Source organism: Manis pentadactyla, chromosome 11 (genome assembly GCF_030020395.1).
Source record: "Manis pentadactyla isolate mManPen7 chromosome 11, mManPen7.hap1, whole genome shotgun sequence".
NCBI lineage: Eukaryota > Metazoa > Chordata > Mammalia > Pholidota > Manidae > Manis > Manis pentadactyla.
Genome location: NC_080029.1, coordinates 110,298,199 through 110,318,035, shown reverse-complemented (window position 1 = coordinate 110,318,035; position 19,837 = coordinate 110,298,199). Strand labels below are relative to the sequence as shown.

Here is a 19,837-nt window from a genome sequence, read left to right as displayed (position 1 = left end):
TTTGTAAAAGGGGAATCCTTTTCAAAGAAAATATTTGGAAGAATTATAGCATCTTGAAGGACAATTTAACAATAAAAGCAGAAGGTAGGGTATTTGCTGACTCAGCTTGAGATCCCTGGACATCACCTCAGATACTTTAAACTCACAGGAGCATTTGCAAATGTCTGGTTTTGGTGTATGCTGAAGCCACTTTCCTGTTCGGTAAGACATTTATTCTATCATTACTGAGTAGACAGTAATTTTCCATGTTAAATTATAATTGTCTAGGGTCAGACATTTTTCTCTCTAATGTATAACTCAGCAAAACTGGAAAGTATCATTTACTGGCAAGGTCAGAATTTATTTTTCCAGTTACCTTTCCTAAGTAGTAGTTATATCTGATATTTCTGTATTCATATGTACATCTAATGTATTTACACTATAGATTATATGACACTGACTATATATTATGTGGCATAATCAAAGTAAACAAATAATAATGGTCTGGCAACTTTATGAGGTCCTCTTCTTCCTAATATTCCCTTCTGTTTTCCCCTCCTTGTCCCTGCAACATAACATAATACAAACTCATGTGTATGTACAAGCACACATCTTAATTCTGACAATAAGAACTTTGAAACAAGATTATTCCTGCTAGGTCAAAATGGGAATGATCTTCTTATGGCAGGGATAGATTGCATTATCTTGCAAAAAATTAGCATTTGTTAATAATCCTTTATTATTGCTATTAATCAATTATCAATATTGTTAATGTCACTCTATCTATTATAGCAGGATATTAGAAACAACTTAGCAACTTTTAGATAACATGTACTGAAGTGACAAGATGCACTTTACTACAACTTTTGTGGTTCCTGTTTTTGTTTCTTCAGATGATTCTGTAAAACCAAATATGACTTTAAAGGCCAAGATTACAGATCCAGAAGTAGTATTTGTTGCAAACCTGACGAAGGCTGATGCTCCTGCTCTGACAGCCTCATTCCAGTGCAATCTCTCTCTGTCATCATCCAAACTCCAACAGATGATGAAAGCTTCTGTGAGAGATCTTAAACTGCTTGCTTGCCCTTTTCTCAGAGAAAAGAGAGGAAAAAACATTACTACAGTAAGAATTATCTTAAATTCCAAGTTTGGATTATATTCTAAGAATAGCAGAAATGGTATATCTTAGAATCCTAGAATGTGAGTACTCTATAGGACTTCAGAGATTATTTCTATAAACTTGAGATTTCACAGATTAAGGATATTCAGTTCCAAAGATGTTAGATGATTTTGCCGTGGCTGCTAGCAACAGAAATGGGGATTGCCTCCAGACTGGTTTTCTTTACATTCTGCCATCTTCTGTTGAACAGTATTGAATTTTAGTAGAAATCCAAGATTCCTTTTCAGCTGTTTATCTTTTGTTCACCATGGAATAGCCAGTGAGTGAATAAATATTAAAATCTTTAATCTGAACAACAAAAAAATTCAGTTAGAGTCATGTGACCAAAAGAGATTGTATTTTGCTGTATTAAAAGTTAATCTCAATTATGTTTTCACATTATTGTTACAAATATGATTTTAGTTAATTAACATAATTGCCATACCAATTATTGTTTAATGTTAAATTCGTAATTTTGTGTTGAAGAGGATCATTATGTTATGTGACTCATTTACAGTGTTATTTCAAATTTAAAAAAATTTGTGGACAATGTGACTTGCATAAAAAAGTGCAGTGCTGGCTCGGCATAGTCTGTACTTTATCATGAAGCATACTTTAGCAGGATCATCTTTTGACATGTCACAGAAAGCTTATATTAATCAGTCCCTTGAAAGCTCATCCTAACTTCTTTTAATGAAAGTTATACAGTACTAATTCCCCCATCCAATTTAGGTACAAGGTTATTTTATTATTTAATGATATGTAAGAATATAGCTTTCATAATTTTAATAAATCATTGAGTTTGAAGATTTGAAATTTATTCTTATAAGGACCTTAAATGATACTCAAGATTGACTTGTGAAGTCATCTGGAAACTGTTCATTTACCTAACTTACTGTAGCCTTGTAGCCTTTTTTTTTAAGGTATTAACTATTTGTTTAAAAGAATAATTTCTTGTAATTTAGCAGTCAAGAACTACAATACAATACTAATTTCATTTCCTCATGTACTTCTTTGCAAATGTAAGACCTTACCAGACTTTACCTCATTTTTATGGATATATGTTAAAAGGGTATTTTATAAAGAACTAATTTAAAAGATACTGTAGCAAAAGGAAACATTTTAAAACTCATTTACAGTGTTATTTTTAATTTTAAAAAAGTAGCAAATGTGCATCATTATTTAAGAATTTGTCATAAAGGAACTGATCAGAACTGCTTGATGTCCTTTTACAATGTTCACAGATTTGTCATAGTTCAGAAGAGCCTTCACAAGTGATTCTCAGCAAATTTAATTTGCCTTTTTGCTTTTAGTAGTAGGCTGTCATTAAAGAACTCAAATAAGACTTTTTTTACAAGTGCATATTACATATATAACAGATCTTTTACTAAGGAAATGTGAATTTCATTTACTTGTTTCTAGGTCTTACAACCCTGTTCTTTGTTTATGGAAAAATGTACATGGGCTTCAGGAAAACAAAATATAAGTATCAAAGTTAGAGAATTTATAATTAAGGTTAGTGCCTATTTTATTATTTTTCTTACAATATCTTTTGATGTCTTTCATAGCTAGAACATTATGCTAGTCACATATTCAGTAATTAATAAATAGCTCTAACATGAAAATACACTTTTCTTTAGTGCAAGTGTTTGTTTTCCTTAAAAGATTACTTTTAAATATGTACAAATGATCAGGACAGTTTTTATCTTTTATATTTGCATGTGTGTGTGTTGGAGAGAGTATTTGGGGAGGTCAGCTGCAATGGGGTGGGAAGAGAAGGGAAAGAAGGATGGAAAATGATCTTGCTTTTGTTCTATTTTAGTAAGTTAATTTACAGAATTTTATTGAGGTATAATTTGATAATGTTTGATAATTATGTGATTAAATGTTTTATTTGGCTTATAAAATATTTGTAATGATAGATATATGCTAGAAATAAACTATTATGGTTTACTTCTTTTTATTTCTTACATTTGAGGTATTGAAAAAGCAATCTCTGTTCTCCACTGGCATTCTTATTCTTTAACTGTGACCTCATGATCAATCGTAAATAGAAGATATAGAATACTTTCCAAAATCTATTTTTTGTCCAGTGGACACAAAATTGACGTAGTTAATATCAGTTCAGATAGTAGCTTTAACCAGTAGTAAATAACCAATAATAATTAAATCAAGGTACAAACTAATGTCATTTGAATTACCATGTAAATATCGGTGTAGTTTTCTTTCAATATTCAAAAATAGTAAATAGTCTTATGTTGCATTTTTGTTAATGGATTTACTTTTTTAAAGACTAAAGTAGTAAAAGGGGGAAGTTCTTGAATTTTGCATAAGTACTTTGTCTAAGACATTAGGTTAAGGTGCTTGGGAGATTTGTCTTTCTTTTTCTTTTTATCAGTTTGTTTATTCAGCAAACAGTTTTTGAGCCCTTACTACTTACAAAAAGTCCTGTATAAAGCATTGAGAATACATGGTCCCTGCCTTCAAAAAATTTAACAACATACATGAGAGAAAGAAGTCAGTGATTCCAGCCATCAGTGCTAGAGGCATGCATGAGGTGCTGTTGGGATCTCAGGCAAGGTGTCTCTAACTCAGACCAGGACAGCAGGGAAAGATGTCTTGAATTGAATTTTGGAAATGTGATGGATGTTGGAGAGGGAGAAGATGGGTTATCCAGACAGAACTGACAAATGCACAAAGGCAGAGGTGTGTAAAATCTATGGACTTAAAGGGGTTGATCCCATATGGCTAGAGAGAATGGTGTGATGGAATTTTAAGACTGAGAGCACAAACTATAGATGACATTAATAAGGCAAGGACATAAAAAGGATTCAGTTGACAGGTAAGTTTGGGAAGCAGTGCATAACAGATCCTTCTTTTGGTGACATAATCATATCTCTTTAATCCAGTATTGCTCAAACTTTGGGAAACCCTAGCTAGCTAATTGATGGTGTCATAAAGAACTTCATTTCCTAAGCTAAGTGGGTTTGAATTTTGTCCTGAAAGTTATGAGAAGTTGAAGATTTTAAGCATAGGAGTGATGTGTTCAGATTAAAGTTTTAGAAAAATCATGAGAGGTTGCTGACTGGACATAGAAGACAGCAGCAGTGTAAAACTAAGGCACAGTAATAGGAATGAGGAGGTGAGCAAAGATATTATCCAGAGATAACAAGGGGTAGAATTTGCAGATCTTAGGGTAAGTGAAAGGGATCCATGGTGATTCTCAGCTTTCCTGGTTCAGTAAGACAGATGAAAACCATGTATGTATATCTTGATGAGGATCATGTATTTTGGTTTAGTTAATGCAGCTGGTTGAAAAATGAAAACTTTGGTTACACTTTTACATATTTCTGTTGACATAACTCTATTTTACTCTGAGTTAACTTTGAGTTTTGACGATTGACATATAACGTTAATTAATCTCATGGTAACATAGAAATCATTGCTATGAGGTTAGTTGATTTGACACAGGATTTTGTGTATTCTCTCATTTTCCTTAGCAATTTAACATATTTAAAACATTAGTTTTTAACTTTCGTATTATGTATTCTTCTAATCTGGGACAGCATTTACTCTAAATTTTTTTCTGCTTTCTTTTTTAAAGATTTCACCCATAATTCTTAATACTGTGATGACAATCATGGCTGCTATGTCTCCAAAGACAAAAGAAGATGAATGCAAAGATGTATCTAAGGAAACAGAAAATCTTTGGGGTGTCAAATCTATTAGTGATTATAACTCTTGGTTTCTTGGTGTTGACATGGCAACAGAAATAACAGAAAATTTTACAGACACTGAACATCCTCTGATAGAGGAAAATTGTACTCTTGTTGTTGAGTCAATTCAAGTTACCTTAGAATGCGGCCTTGGGCATCGGACTGTACCTTTATTATTGGCAGAGTCTAAGTTTTCAGGAAATATTAAAAACTGGACTTCCCTAATGGCTGCTGATGCTGACATGACACTAGAGGTATGATCAGATCATTTAATACCTCCAGAGCCAATTTCTAAAAGTATAATTGCATAATTAAGATGTGAGCTTTTCTTGTTTGTGATGGCCACACCCAAGTGTATATGTGAGTAGATAAAACATTCTAACATTTAAATTATTGATGCATAGTATTATTTATTTGGACATAATTTTTTAAAAGATTATTTTTCTGCATAATTTGTTGATGGCAGTGAAGTAAAAGAGTACAGGGAAAATGTACCCTCTTTATATATGTTCTTTGTGTCTTTAGGTATGTTGTTAAAATGGCTATTGGCATATAGCATTAATTACTTGATATGCCTCCTATTTGTTACAGAAATATGTAGTTAAAGTTGAAAGACTGTTATTATAATTCTGTGCCTTTCCAGGTTCACTACTATAATGAAGTCCATGCTGTTTGGGAACCACTGATTGAGAGAGTGAAGGAGAACAGTCAGTGGAATTTAAGACTTCATGTAAGGAAACCATGAAGTATCTTTATATAGAATGACACTATTCACATTCATTTATGTTTTTGCTAAACACATTCATATGTATTTTTTAGTTCACTGATTCTTGAGATGTATTAGCATCCTTGAGGCCCTTTTAGGGGGTCCATGGGGTCAAAACTATTTTCGTAATAATACTCAGATATTATATATTGTTTTCATTCTTATGCTCTCATGAGCCTACAATAGAATTTTCCAGAGACTATGTGATATTGTAACAGAATGAATATAGGAGCAAAAATCAACCCACCTGTCTCCTCTTAAAGCAGGCACTGAAGAGATTTGTAAATGCCTCTCTTCTCACTATATATTTTTAGTTGTTATTTTTAAATGAACATTTGAAATCTTCTCAGTTTGAGTTAATAGGGTGCACATTAGTAGACAAAAGAAGCTCTTTGGGATCCTCAGTGACTTTAGGGATCAAAATATTCAAGAACTGCTATTCTAGTTTATGAATTCTTTCTGTTTTGTCTTTGTGGTACTTCTTGAGAACAGTTCAGAATCCTAGATATGGAGTACATTTTTCTAAATTAAAAGGAACATGAGTAACATACCCTTAACAAATTATGCCAGTATACCTCTCCCAGCAGTCTGACTGAAGTGTGAGGCACTGAAACTGACTCAGCAGATTCTTACTGACTCTGAGTACTTGCATGGCCCACTTCTCAGTGTTGTCCCATGCATTGACTGTACACTGAAAGAAAGAATGCTGATTGTTGCTAAACCAAAGTGTAGCACTTAGTACTTTTGAAAATGAGTCTGAGTACCCTTAACATAAAATGACCAGTTAAGGAGAATTTAACTCTATTGAGAGCTTTTAAATTTTATTATTAATTGGATAATAATTTAAATTTTTGTGTGATTTGTCCTCAGGTAAAGAAGAATCCAGTCCAGGACAAAAGTTTGATGCCAGGAGATGATTTTGTTTTTTTTCTTAAGCCACAAACAGCAATTCATATTTCTTCAGGAGATACAATGAATATAACAATATCCAAAAGTTGTCTTAATGTTTTCAACAATTTAGCCAAAGTATGTTTGGTTTTTGCTTAAAATATTTCAAATGGAATTTTAAATGAAGCATGTATGGATTATTTATATTCATCATCAAAATCAGTTTCCTAAAAAATGTGTAGTCTTTAATTTTAGAGAACATTTGCCATTTGCAAAAATTTTATTGTGTTGTTATGTTCCTTTTTAGGGTTTTTCAGAGGGCACTGCTTCTACTTTTGACTACTCTTTAAATAGGGCTCCTTTCACAGTAAAAAATGCTGTAGGTATTCCCATTAAGGTGCAGCCCAATCATAATCTCAGAGTAATGGGCCCCCCTGAGAAAAGTGGTGTTATTGATGTTGATGCTGGTCAGAGTTTGGAATTGGAATATGCCAGTATGGAAACTTCACATCCTGGGAAACTGTCTACATTGAGCCGCCAAGAAAGCTCCCTCTTCACCCTGACCTTTGGTATGTTATATTTATTTTATTTCCAAGTCATTTTTGGAATTGTTGAGGTGGGCTTATTTTTTATAAAATATGAGAAAGATACTTTGCTTCAGATAACATTGGTAGCCAACTTTTCTAAAGTCTTGAAACAAATAGTTGGTAAACTCTTTTCTTCCTCTAAATTGAGAAAATTAAACTTGATTAATTTAAGAATTACCATAGAAAACAAGGTTATTTCTGTGCCCTTAAATAATACAATGTGTAATATTTTTCAAAAAGGATGGGAGTTCAGTGAGGAGAGAAAATAACTATATTCAGAGGTCCTAAAATACTGACAGTAGTTATCACCATTACAAAGACAAGATGATTATTGCTATATATAGTTGAGAGAGTAAGGAGCATGTTTAAAACATTCAAAACTCCAAGAGAAGTTGTTTTGGGTCAAAAAATTTTATAATAATAACCATTTTCCTTTCTGTTAGTTCCTGTTGTCTTAGAAATAACATTTTGTGTAGTCATCATTTTTAGTCATGAGGAAAAATACTCTTGTCATAATTTTTGAGGTGCTGATGTTACTCTGTCTGAGAGAAATATAGGTAGTTAATATTTGGAATGCTTCTCATTTATGCTTTGCCTTAGTACCTCATGGATATACAGAAGTTGCAAAAATCCCTATTGCCAGACCTGGACGGCAATTGTATAATGTACGGAATCCCAATGCCAGCTGTTCTGACTCAGTCGTGGTACAAATAGATGCAACTGAAGGGAATAAAGTGATTACCCTTCGCTCTCCTCTGCAGGTAATGTGGTTAAAGTAAATTGTGTCCCTCCAAGTATATCAAAAAATATTAAATCATTTAGCTGAGCACAGGAATATATAAAACTTCATTAGGTCAATACTAATTATTCATAAATAAAGAATAGGTTGAACTGGCTGAACTTCCCCATCCAACTTGCTTTTTGTAATAGTATTCCTTTTAAATGTTTAATGAAACAATCTTGTTATGGTAAGCCCAGTTTTTTAAAATTAATAGAGCTTTATGTTCCTTTAAAGATTTAGAACTGAGAAATATTAATAGTTATAGCTGGTTTGTAGATAGAATAACATTCCAGTCTCTTTGTATATTACTTGGGATTGTAATTTTCAAGTTTGTGTGAAGGAATATTGGAATGATTTAGAAAAATTTTAACATCTTAATCTGTAGAAGTATTTTCTTTTCTACCTTTAAGTCTTCATGCATTTGTCTTCTTCTCTGCATCATTACAGGTTTCAGTAAATGATCAGCAGAAGAACATTTCTTTTTATATGTAACACTAGATAAAAATGAAAAGATTTCAAATTTTGGCCATTGTTCTTTCTCAGGTTGCTTTGAGCTCCAGCCTATATATCATATTGTAGTCAAGGAAAGAAAATTGTATTACTTTTCCTCATATTTCTTTTGCTATACTTTTTTGTTTAGTCTCATAGTACATTGAGGAAATTGTCGTAATGAAGAAATATCATGGAGAAAAAAAGGAGAAAATACCATGTCTGAAATCTTTAAAGATTAATTCATCTTTAAAGATAATATTATACACTAACAATAAACATCAGCATGTAATATATAGAGCATGTAAATATCCTAAAAATTTTCAACTGTCACTTAAAGATCAAGTTTCATATATGTAGCACTTAAATACCCTAAAATTTTCAATTACCAATAAAAATATCTTCTAGTATTGGGCTTGAAACATTTTAGATCTGAAAGTAATTGTGTGCAGCTCAGATTTTTCTTTTGAATGTCTACATCTTTCTAAACAACTTGTATGTCTTTTACCCAACAGATTAAAAATCATTTCTCTATTGCATTCATCATCTATAAATCTGTTAAAAATGTTAAGCTACTGGAGCGCATTGGAGTAGCCAGACCTGAAGAGGAGTTCCATGTTCCTTTAGATTCATATAGGTAGATACTTCCTTGAATATACAAAGCTTTAAAAGGTTCATTAAATATACTTAAAATTCTGTAATTGGGATCTATACTCTAGAAAAATAGTCACTTCAAATACAAAGGCAATGAAAATAAAAATAGGTGTCAGAAAATTGTAAAACATCAAATATAGTACCACAAGAAATTTTCATCTGGTAAATTCAGTGATACTATAAATGTATTTCTCTGTAACTTGTGTCTTAAAACTGGCTTTTATAGATCTTTAGAAAATAAAAATATGACACTTTTTTTTTTAAGTTATCATGGTTTGCAGAGTGTTGTTTTTTTTTTCCAGAAAGTGTCTCCATGAGTTAGCCATGTGACTTTTGGCAAATTTCTTAACCTTTCATTGCCTTGTTTTCCTCATCTTTAAAAATAGAAATAATAGTACTTACCTTGTAGAGTTAACCAAAATTTAATGAGATCCTTTTAAACTCTTTATAAAAGCTTTTTCTAACTCTGTTTTCTTTTTCTGTAGAAGCCAATTATTTATTCAGCCAGCTGGTATCTTAGAGGATCAATACAAAGAATCCACCACTTACATTTCCTGGAAGGAGGAACTTCACAGGTGCAGGGAAGTTAGATGTGTGCTGCAGTGTCCATCAGTCGAAGTCAACTTCTTACCTCTCATAGTCACTACAATTGCTCTGCCTGATGAATTAAGCTATATATGTACACATGGTGAAGACTGGGATCCAGCTTACATTATTCATCTGTATCCTACCCTCACTTTGCGGAATCTTCTTCCATATTCCCTAAGGTATTTACTTGAGGTATGTCCCTTCTATTTTACTTGACTTTTCTTCTTGGTGTCGAGTGAATTCTAGTTTATTAATGGTATTTTCAGTTGAGGTTAGTGTTTTACATGGCATACTTATAATGCTTTAATAATACTAGCAGAAATTGGTATAGCATTTACTACGGGCCAGCCACAGTACCATGTACTTTACATGTATTAGCACTTTTCATCTTTATAGTAACCTCCTGAAGTAGGTACAATTGTTATACCCATTGTACAGATGGGTAAATAAACTGAGTCATAGGGTTTAAGTGACTGGCCCAAGATCCCACAGCTAGTAAGCTGTAGAGCTGGGATTGGTCCTAGGCAGCTTGACTCTTTGTTCCCTACCACCAAACTGCTGCATGTGCTATAAATTAAGAGCCAGTCTCTTTTTAATTAAGTAAAAGTCCATTCAGTAAAGGACAGAACAAAGCCAGTGAGAAAATATTTCATCTTATTTTATTGTAAAGTTAATTCTAAAGTTTTTTGATGTAAAGTTGGTATTAGGATTATTTGATCTAGGTTTCTGTTGAACTTGAAAATAATCTGTTTTAAGAAATAATGGGAAACATTTCCTAGTAATGAAGTATGATAAATATTTTTTAAATTTCTATGTGCCACAACATTTTAAGATACAAAAGTCCGCAAAACTAAATTATTTCTTCATCTGACAATGAGCTACCCCTGAGCTGTGGAGAGTAACATTAAGTATATGAATTAAATAATATTTATATGAGAGAAACTTTTAGTAAGGAAGTCTGATTTTTTATGTTGCTATTATTCATTTTTAATATAATTCCACCTTACTTAAATAGCTTGTCAAAATAGTTTATTATTATTTTTCTTTTTCTATTTGAATGAGAACCATTAAGCATAGTATGTGAATAAAGGATGAAGCTGAAATCCAGGCAGCCTAGTGACTCACTTAATGATGTTGTTCTTAATGGACAGCAGCCAGGGTTCCTGAATCCAGCCTTCAATTTTTAGCACACATCTGACTTTCTCAAAACTTACTGCCATAGGCCTACTAATGGCTAAAAGACAATTTCTACCTTTGGTTATGATTATAGTGTTTTGTTTTTAGTCCTTAGCGGTTATTGGACATTCATGATATGTAAACATGGTACTCATTGAAGACTTGTCAATTAGAATCTGGTAGATTATTTAGCATTGTATAAAATATGGAAGCCTATTGCAGAGGTTTTAAAAAAATTGCTGAGCAAATTTCATTCTTTGTTGGTTTATTTTTAGGGAACAGCAGAAACGCATGAACTAGCAGAAGGCAGTACTGCTGATGTTCTACATTCAAGGATCAGTGGAGAAATAATGGAATTAGTCCTGGTGAAATACCAAGGCAAAAATTGGAATGGACATTTCCGTATATGTGACACACTTCCCGAATTCTTTATCGTGTGTTTTTCTTCTGACTCTACGGAAGTGATGACAGTCAATCTGTCAATACATGTCAAGCGAATTGGCAGCAGGCTGGTGTTATCTGTCTTTAGTCCCTATTGGCTAATCAACAAGACTTCTCGGGTTCTCCAGTATCGTTCAGAAGATATTCATGTGAAGCATCCAGCTGATTTCAGGGATATTATTTTGTTCTCTTTCAAGAAGAAGAACATTTTTAGTAAAAATAAGGTATGTTTTTGTTGATATAACAAGTTAAAATAGATACGTTCATAATCTGGAAATTTGGGAATCATTAGCCTTCCCTAAAGCCATTACTACCTGTTTGCTAAGTACCATTGGTATGAATTAAGTCCAAGGAGACTTTCAAGGAATATGTAGTCAAGTGGGATGTTAAGAACTAACAGCAGTAGTTTCCCGAGGCTGAGTTACTCTTTTCTCCAGGACCCTTAGAATTCTGTTTTTGAAGTAATTTGAGGTAGAAAGCTTGATTTTGTGTAGTTTAGCAGTGACAATGTGGCGTTTCAAAAGATGAACAGTTGAATATAGCGTATATTAACTGGGTCCTCCAGTGTATGAAGCCCTAAGCCAGGCTTTTGAGAGAGAAATCTAATGCCTAAGCCTGGTGCTTCTGAGCTCTGGTCGCTCCTTTGCTTTTTAGGCTCCTGTTTTGGTGTTCCTTAACACACACTTCCCTGACTGCTCGCCTCTGAGCTGCTGTACATGCTGTGTCCTCTGCCTGGAATGCCTTTCCTACTAGGCTTCCCCTATCTGCCACATCTTTTCTGGTTATCTGCTGTTCATCTTTTGGCGTTCTGCTCAGGCCTGACAGGTGTGAAGGATTTTCTGACCATCTAAAATGTGGCTAGATATTACATCCATGTTCTCACAGTAGTGGTTCTCCAATTTCAGTGTGCTTCAAATTTATGGATTTTCAAAATTAGTGCTTTTCAGATTTCAGAATCACTTAAAGGGCTTTTAAAACAGATTGCTGGGTTGTGCCCCTACAGTTTGATTCAGTAAGTCTGGGAAGGGCCTGAGAATTTGCATTTCTAACAGATTCCCAGGTGATGCTGATGGTCCTGGTCCAGGGACCACACTTTGAGAAATACTGTCTTTGAATGTTGATTAATCCTTCATATTATATGTTTGTATGTTTGGCCTCTGATTATCCTCATGTCTTTTATAATCTAACTGGAGGGATGGAGATTAATACAGAAGCACAGTTAGGTCTCTTCTATAAATTTTTTCTAAATTCTGTACCCAAAAAGCAGACTCTTTCCCCTCTCACCTTGATAACATTTTGTACTTTCTGTGTGGTTCTTACTGCATTGTGTTTTACATCACAATTACTCCTATGAATTTCCATTCTCCCTGTTTAGTTGGAAGCTCACTGAAGACAGAAACTATTGTCTTCCATTCTGCTTATCACAAGGCCTTTCATTTAATGTTTGCTGCATAATGTTAAAGGCATAAGTTCTCTATATGCTAATACTTTAAGAATTTGTTAGCTCTGTATCAAAAGTTTAACACTGAAAATATTATTTTACATTGTAATTCTTTTTTTTTAAATTAGGGTCTCATTGGTATAAATCTTTAAATTCATTATCCCCATCGCATATGTGAATGGAAAGATCGGAGCTCTGCTTTTATTGTACTGACCTCGACAGTTTCTATTCTGTAAGCCATTTGCATTATGGCTTTGGTTCTATTTTTCTGTGTCCCACGCTACTAAATAAATTTCTAGCGGTAGAGCAACTTTCCATCAAATAAAATTAGTATAGTCTTGTTGTTTTCTTAAATGCTGGTATGTGTTCTCTGGTGTAGGTACAATTAAAAATTTCAACCAGTGCCTGGTCTAGTAGTTTTTCATTGGATACAGTGGGAAGTTACGGGTGTGTGAAGTGTCCTGCCAACAATACGGAATACCTGGTAAGATTCTGCTTGCTTATTTATGTTCAACTTTATTTAACTTTTCTTTAGTCCAGGGTACAGAAATTTGAATTCAAAATGCTATATGAAAGATGGTTATCTATACAGATTTCTGTGGCCACAAGTATTAAAACAAATACTGAATTTTTCAAAGTTTAGGACAGAGATTTGAATCCATCCAAGTAAGCAACTTGGTGAATATTCAGAGTACGGTAGAGTCCTTGTTCCATGCCACTCCCTGCTAACCTTTCCCTAAATCTTAAATTTGTGAAAATTTGAATGATCTTATGCCAGTTGACGTGTTTTATCAACACTTTGAAAGTTTTACCTTACTTTATCAATAGTAGAGGTAATAAAGCAACAAAACTTGAACCCTTACACTTCACAAAACAAAGTGTATTTGGAATGTTAAAAGGTAAGAACACAGATAAAATGCATCTGTTATTACAGGTCATCATTAGTTAAATTACTTATTTCTTGAATTGATTGCTGATGGAGTCAAAGGAATGAAAAATTTTCTTCGTAGAACATAGTTAATAGTGGAGTATGGCTTATAGTGATTTTATTTAAGAAATCTTATTTTAAAATATTTTAAGAAGTCTGTGTGTGTGTGTGTGTTTCAGAGAAGGTGTGTAAAGTACTGGGAAATTAATAATAAGCTTGTTTGTTTCCTTTCCACAGGTTGGTGTTAGCATCAAAATGAGCAGTTTTAATCTTACACGAATAGTTACACTGACTCCCTTTTGTACTATTGCAAACAAGTCATCATTAGAATTAGAAGTTGGTGAAATTGCATCTGATGGGTCAATGCCAACTAATAAGTGGAACTACATTGCTTCTTCAGAGGTAAAATTTCCTTTAACTGGTACCTAAAATATACAAAGAAATACAGGAATATAAATAAGAATTGCATATACTTCTTTATCATACTCTGCTGCCGTATTTGTGTTAAAATATGACAGCCAATTTTGAAAGACTTTTCTTTCACAATGTAGCATATGTTTAAAAAAGAAAAAAAGAAAATTATTCATAATAGTTACCACTAGCCCAGCCTAGATGGTTAACACTCATTCTTAAGTTCTTCCTATATGTACAGAACATGGATAAGTACTGTGAGAAGTACATAAAGATAATGTACTTAGTATTATTTCAGTAGTCAAGATAATATCTCTATTCAAGAAGTGCATAATCTTGTTATGGGCTTAAGATGCATAAAAACTAACACATGGAGAAAAAGATGGTATATGCTAAGTTATAGGTAGTGACAGAATTTCTGAATAGATGAGCTAGAAGTTTCCTTGAAAACTTCCTAAAATTCAACCCCCTCACTTTACAGAGAAGGAAATTGAATCTCATACTTCTCCAGGGTCAGTAGAGTCATTGGAAATTAAGATTATTGTGATCTAGATCAAAAGGGGAAGTTTTGTAGAAGAGGTGGGATTTGAACTAAACTTTGCAAGTTCAGTAAGATTTGAGAAGTTGAAGACAATGAAAGAAAGAGTGGACAAGAGGACAAAGAGGAGCATTAGTGCCTAAATTTGTCTGAGTTTTCAACCAAACCAGGTGACCTTAAGGGTGGAACCATTCTTCTGTATATCTCAAAGAAAAAAGAGATCCTGTAATTATTTTTAAAATCTTAACAATAAGCTTAAAAGAAAGGATTCTCATTATAATACAAACAAATTTAGAGCTATACAAGGTATGGCCTTCCAAGGTACTTAGAGTGATCTCTGTACACTTGGGAACAAATAAATGAGCATTATCTTTTTATCTTTGATGTGAGTTTGATAGCAGAGGTATTTTTATTCAGAAATAGAATTTACCTAGTATTCTCTAACAGAGGGACATTTTGTATTATATTAGGAACTAAAATTTCAGTGTTACAGATAAGAAAACTGAGGCTCAAACAAGCATATGATTGGTGAAGATCAAACCACTAGGAAGGACTTCCTAGTAGAAGTATCAAGACTTGCAGCAAGATCTTTGGTCTTCTCTCTTCTGCCTTCAGCTGTCTTTCTGGTTTATCTAGGAGAAGATACTCTATGAAAGAATTCGTAGTTAATTAAGGAATCAAAATGTGATATGCACAAAAGCAAATGTTATTGAAGATTTTAGTTTTTAAATATTCAAAATATTTATTTGAGGAATTCTTAATAAGCTCTTCAATCTCCCACATTGTAGCTATTTCATAAGTACATACAGACTAATGTATCTATATTCTTCTAATGGAGTTTCTTAGTTTCATAAATAGTCATCATATCATCAACTCTTAATATGAAATGTGGAGGGAATATTTCAAGATACTTAATAATAATTGACTCATGATCAGATTCAGAACTAAAAACTTAATTAGCCACTGTCTTATTTATTACACAGTATGGTTTTAAGACTGATGTTAACTTTTATATTTTTAGTGCCTTCCGTTTTGGCCTGAAAATTTGTCAGGCAAACTTTGTGTGAGAGTGGTGGGCTGTGAAGGAACATCCAAACCATTTTTTTATAACCAACAGGATAATGGCACTTTATTGAGCTTAGAAGACCTGGTAAGTTTTCATGTTTTAAAATAAAATGTCTTCGATTTTTAAAATTTGCTTTAAAACATGCTATCCAATCTACTGGTAATTATTTGAAGGTGCTGCTGTATCAATATGTAATACCATATATGTGTGTATATATACGTATCTATATATATGTGTATGTATGTACACATACACACACACACACACACATATCTGTAAGAGATCAGAGTCAGTGTGCTTCTCAGTAAGAACGTAAGAAAACAAACTTTTTGTTTCTACATAACTGATTGAAATACGAAATGTAAGTGCAGGTTGAATTGGTACCTCAAACAAACTTTTTTCTTTCTATTATAGAATGGGGCTATCTTGGTGGATGTAAACACTGCTGAACATTCAATTGTCATAACCTTTTCTGATTACCACGAGGGATCTGCACCTGCCCTAATAATAAACCACACACCATGGGACATCCTCACATATAAGCAGAGGTATGAAAAAAGGGTTCACTGAAAATCTAATTTGCTTTTTATGGCCTGTAATACATTCTAGGAAAAACTTGGGGCTAGATGAGTTTCATACTCCAAATGTTTCCAGATTTTAGAAAGGTAATGTGGAACACTTGCTGTTTGTTTGTTACTGATGTCCTCAGCAGGATTTTGACACAGTATTAATGAAACACATTAATACTATTGTAGTAAAAGTTACGAATATGCATACCAAATGGGATAAATAAAAACATAATCATCTCACATCAGTTCACATCAGGTTTTGCTGCCAGATGACTTTTGACACCAAATTTATAGAAAAATCTATGGACTTTTGGAGCTTTTTAAATACAGAACTGCATATAAGGAACTGTGAATGTGTTTAAGCATTATCTTCCTTTTGTAATCTGGTAATGTTCAGTGAACCTCTACTTAGAAATGCTTACCTAGGTTTTTTTGGTAGGGGTGGTGGAATATTAAATAAGAGAACAGCATGTCGATAGTGATGTTGAATGTATAGTACACAGTGATAGGAATTTTGTTGTTCCTGCCTATACTGTTATTTGGCTTGGATGATGACTTTATTTAATGATATGTAAGAGATAGTACTAAACCCTCAAAATATATATATTTGCAGAGAAATACTATAAATCTGCAACGCATTTTATATAAAATAATTCTCTACATAAAAACCATTATATAAAGTACTTTTTATAAAAATAAGAAAAAATATATATGTAAAATAATACCTTGCAGATCCACCTATTCTTAATTCTCATGGCTTGAATCCACTGAGAAATTTAAAAGCACAGATTGGGATTGAAACCTGATTGGGCTTTTTTTTTTTAATTCTCTGAAAAGTTTTTTTGTATTATATGGACCAATACTTCTTAAACTTGGATGATAAATTTTAAGATCTCCTGGAAATCTTGTTCAAATGCAGATTCTGATTTAGATGGTTTTAAGAGGGGCCTATGATTTTGCATTTCCAGCAAGCCTCTAGGTAATGCTGATTCACAAACCACACTTTGAGTAGCAACATTAGAACTCAGTTTGAAAGTATACTGCAACCAAAGAAAGAGCAATATTCAATTCCCTCAAACTTTAAAACCATTAGTTTATTGGATATTTTAAGGTACTTAGTTGTAGGCAGAGTTTTATTTTATTAACAAAGGGAATTTTGTAAGATTTTTGTGCTAGTCCACTCCTCGCTAAAACACAGGTTTGGCCTTCCCAAGTCCAGGATGTTTTTAATCTTTCCTCTGTCTCTGTGTTTCAGTGGGTCACAGGAAGAACTGGCATTGCTGCCAAGACAAGCTCGACTTTTTGCCTGGGCTGATCCTACTGGTACCAGAAAACTGACATGGAGTTACGCAGCAAATATTGGGGAGCACTATCTGTTAAAGGTATCCTTTGATGTGAGAGAGTGCTGCGCGAGTTGCTTGATGGCAAAGGAAGTAGATAAGCTCACTTCCTACGTGACTTAACATAGTCATCTTTGTCTTTACTGAACAAAATGAATTGGAAGTATTTTCAAAATAATTTACTTTTGGAATTCAGATTGTAAATAGTTCAAGCCAATATATTAGATTAGTCAAAATAATTTATTTACTATTCAAAAAATTGGTCTGTTTATTTTGCCCCAATAAAGAGCAGTAAAGTAATTTTTTATTTACTTTTTAAAAAAAAAATTTAAGGTAAGTGTAAAACAACTTAATTTTGAACATATGCAAACCACTGTTTGCTGTGAGGTTTTTAGGCATGTTTCCCAATCAAAGCCATATGTTTTGTTAATTAAAGGACCCTAACAGTATGAAAATTATCCCACATAAGAAGTTAAATGAAATATTTATTGAAACAATATTTAGGCAGCTAAATTAATCAAATATTTATTTATTAGACTTTTTAGACTTTGGAAAGGGCTTAAGAATTCATTTACCAGCTTTTTTCTAATAAAGGAATTACGCCTGCATTCGTGATACATCATCTAGGTTCTATAGGAATATATTCTATCATGAAAAGTTCTTAGTGTCATATTCCATTGTCTGATAATGCCAGTTGTTAAAAAAGCTTTTTTGACTTTTGCTAAAAAATGCTAATTGGCCAACAGCGACTGAATTATCCTCTCCTACATTCCTCTGAAACACCCATAAAAGAGATAAAGACAATCACTTTTGAAAAATCAGACTGATAGTTCCTATTATGAGATTCTTGGAATAATTTTCACCATAACAGTTTGATAGAGCTCTGTTGGCTTGCTTGTGCTTTACTTTTTACAGTAGAGGAACTCTTCAAGGTTTGTAAGTGGGAGGAAGAGGCAGGCTTAAATTCCCTGATATTCTTAACTCTCTGGCTCAGACATATGAGGGCTCTGCCAGGGGTCCCTGTACTATGCTGGAATTACTTCCTCTCTTTTCACATTTAATGCTATTCAGCAACCACAGTAGTGGTATACAGACCCTAGAGGGAAAGTAGGAATGGCATCCCGGAGGCCGTTATCAAGGTCTGCATACACAGACAGATTCAGAAAGAAGCCTGGTTATAATGTATGCAGGGGATTATGAGTTTTTTAATGTTTCTCTTCTATTTGCTATTAGAAAAACAGGCAGTAGGAAAACTAAATAATTGTACCTCTGCACATAATTTGCCAGATTATGAAAACTGAGGTGGAAAGAAACAAGACAGTTGTCCATTTCCTTGTTCACTAAGTTGGTCCGAGAAGGGAGTTCTGCTCAGGCCCAGGTAGAGATGACAAGAGAGATGAAGGAAAATCCATACGTTATTGGCAAACACGAGGTCTGAAAGATCTTTCCTCATTAAGTGTGAATAAACAGGAAAAAAACAACATGGGGTCTATGAAAAAATACTTCAGGAGAAAACTGGCAAATCCGATAGATTCAGAGAATGATTATACCTCTGAAAAAATTTTTAATACATGAGGACCAGAAGAAAAATTTAAATTATAAAACTATAACTTTATAATGAAGTTTAATTACATTAAAGTTATTTAACTTTTATTTATTAAATTAGTAACTTTATAAAAATTATAAGAAGAAATCTTAAGTTACAAAGATCTGAAAACTATGAAATAAGAGAAAGCATGGTGAAATAAAGACAAAGTGAAAGCAGTGAGGAACTATATTCCATGTATACATATTTATATCATCCAATTGTAAATTTAAATTAGAGAAGTAAATATTAAAGATTATATTTTTTTCAGAAATGCTACCAATTAGTAGAACTAAAATCAGTGACATAAGAATTTTAAAACAATTGAGAAAATGAAAATAAAGAAAATTTTGCCCACAGAGTAAAAGGAGGTAAGCTAAGAAAGTATATAATAAGTGACAGATACTTTTGATTGAGTATCATGTGTTAATGTTTTCAGATATTATCATTAATTCTTATGATTGAAACTTAAAGCTACAGGTTAGAATTCAAAACCAGGTCTGTCTGACTTCACAGTTCATGGACTTTTTCACTGAATCATGCTTTGCATCAGTTATGTCAGTAAATGAAAATCATTTAAATATTCTTCTATTAAAAGACAAAAAACACATTAAGTTAAAAAAAAGTATCTAAATATATGCTACGTACAAGAGATCTGTCTTAACCAAACTAACACAGAAAGTTATAAGCATTTAAGGGATGGTAAAGATTTAACAGGTAAACAAAGCAAAATTG

At 32.9% G+C, this 19,837-nt stretch overlaps 1 protein-coding gene across 5 annotated transcripts in view; it reads left to right on the top strand.

Moving 5' to 3' along the window:
• VPS13C (vacuolar protein sorting 13 homolog C) overlaps positions 1 to 19,837 on the top strand; it is a 204,354-nt gene that overhangs the window by 142,430 nt on the left and 42,087 nt on the right. For all 5 annotated transcript variants that reach the window (XR_008992619.1, XR_005028298.2, XM_057488866.1 and 2 more), the window contains exons 50-64: positions 873 to 1,102; positions 2,561 to 2,653; positions 4,743 to 5,108; positions 5,498 to 5,584; positions 6,491 to 6,646; positions 6,816 to 7,077; positions 7,696 to 7,856; positions 8,881 to 9,002; positions 9,505 to 9,799; positions 11,059 to 11,448; positions 13,045 to 13,149; positions 13,831 to 13,995; positions 15,564 to 15,692; positions 16,023 to 16,156; positions 17,433 to 17,559. Coding sequence is in view for 3 of the 5 variants with exons in the window: in XM_057488866.1 (XP_057344849.1) it covers positions 873 to 1,102; positions 2,561 to 2,653; positions 4,743 to 5,108; positions 5,498 to 5,584; positions 6,491 to 6,646; positions 6,816 to 7,077; positions 7,696 to 7,856; positions 8,881 to 9,002; positions 9,505 to 9,799; positions 11,059 to 11,448; positions 13,045 to 13,149; positions 13,831 to 13,995; positions 15,564 to 15,692; positions 16,023 to 16,156; positions 17,433 to 17,559 (2,822 nt within the window). In the remaining 2 variants the exon portion in view is untranslated. The remainder of the gene's footprint in view (positions 1 to 872; positions 1,103 to 2,560; positions 2,654 to 4,742; positions 5,109 to 5,497; positions 5,585 to 6,490; positions 6,647 to 6,815; positions 7,078 to 7,695; positions 7,857 to 8,880; positions 9,003 to 9,504; positions 9,800 to 11,058; positions 11,449 to 13,044; positions 13,150 to 13,830; positions 13,996 to 15,563; positions 15,693 to 16,022; positions 16,157 to 17,432; positions 17,560 to 19,837) is intronic.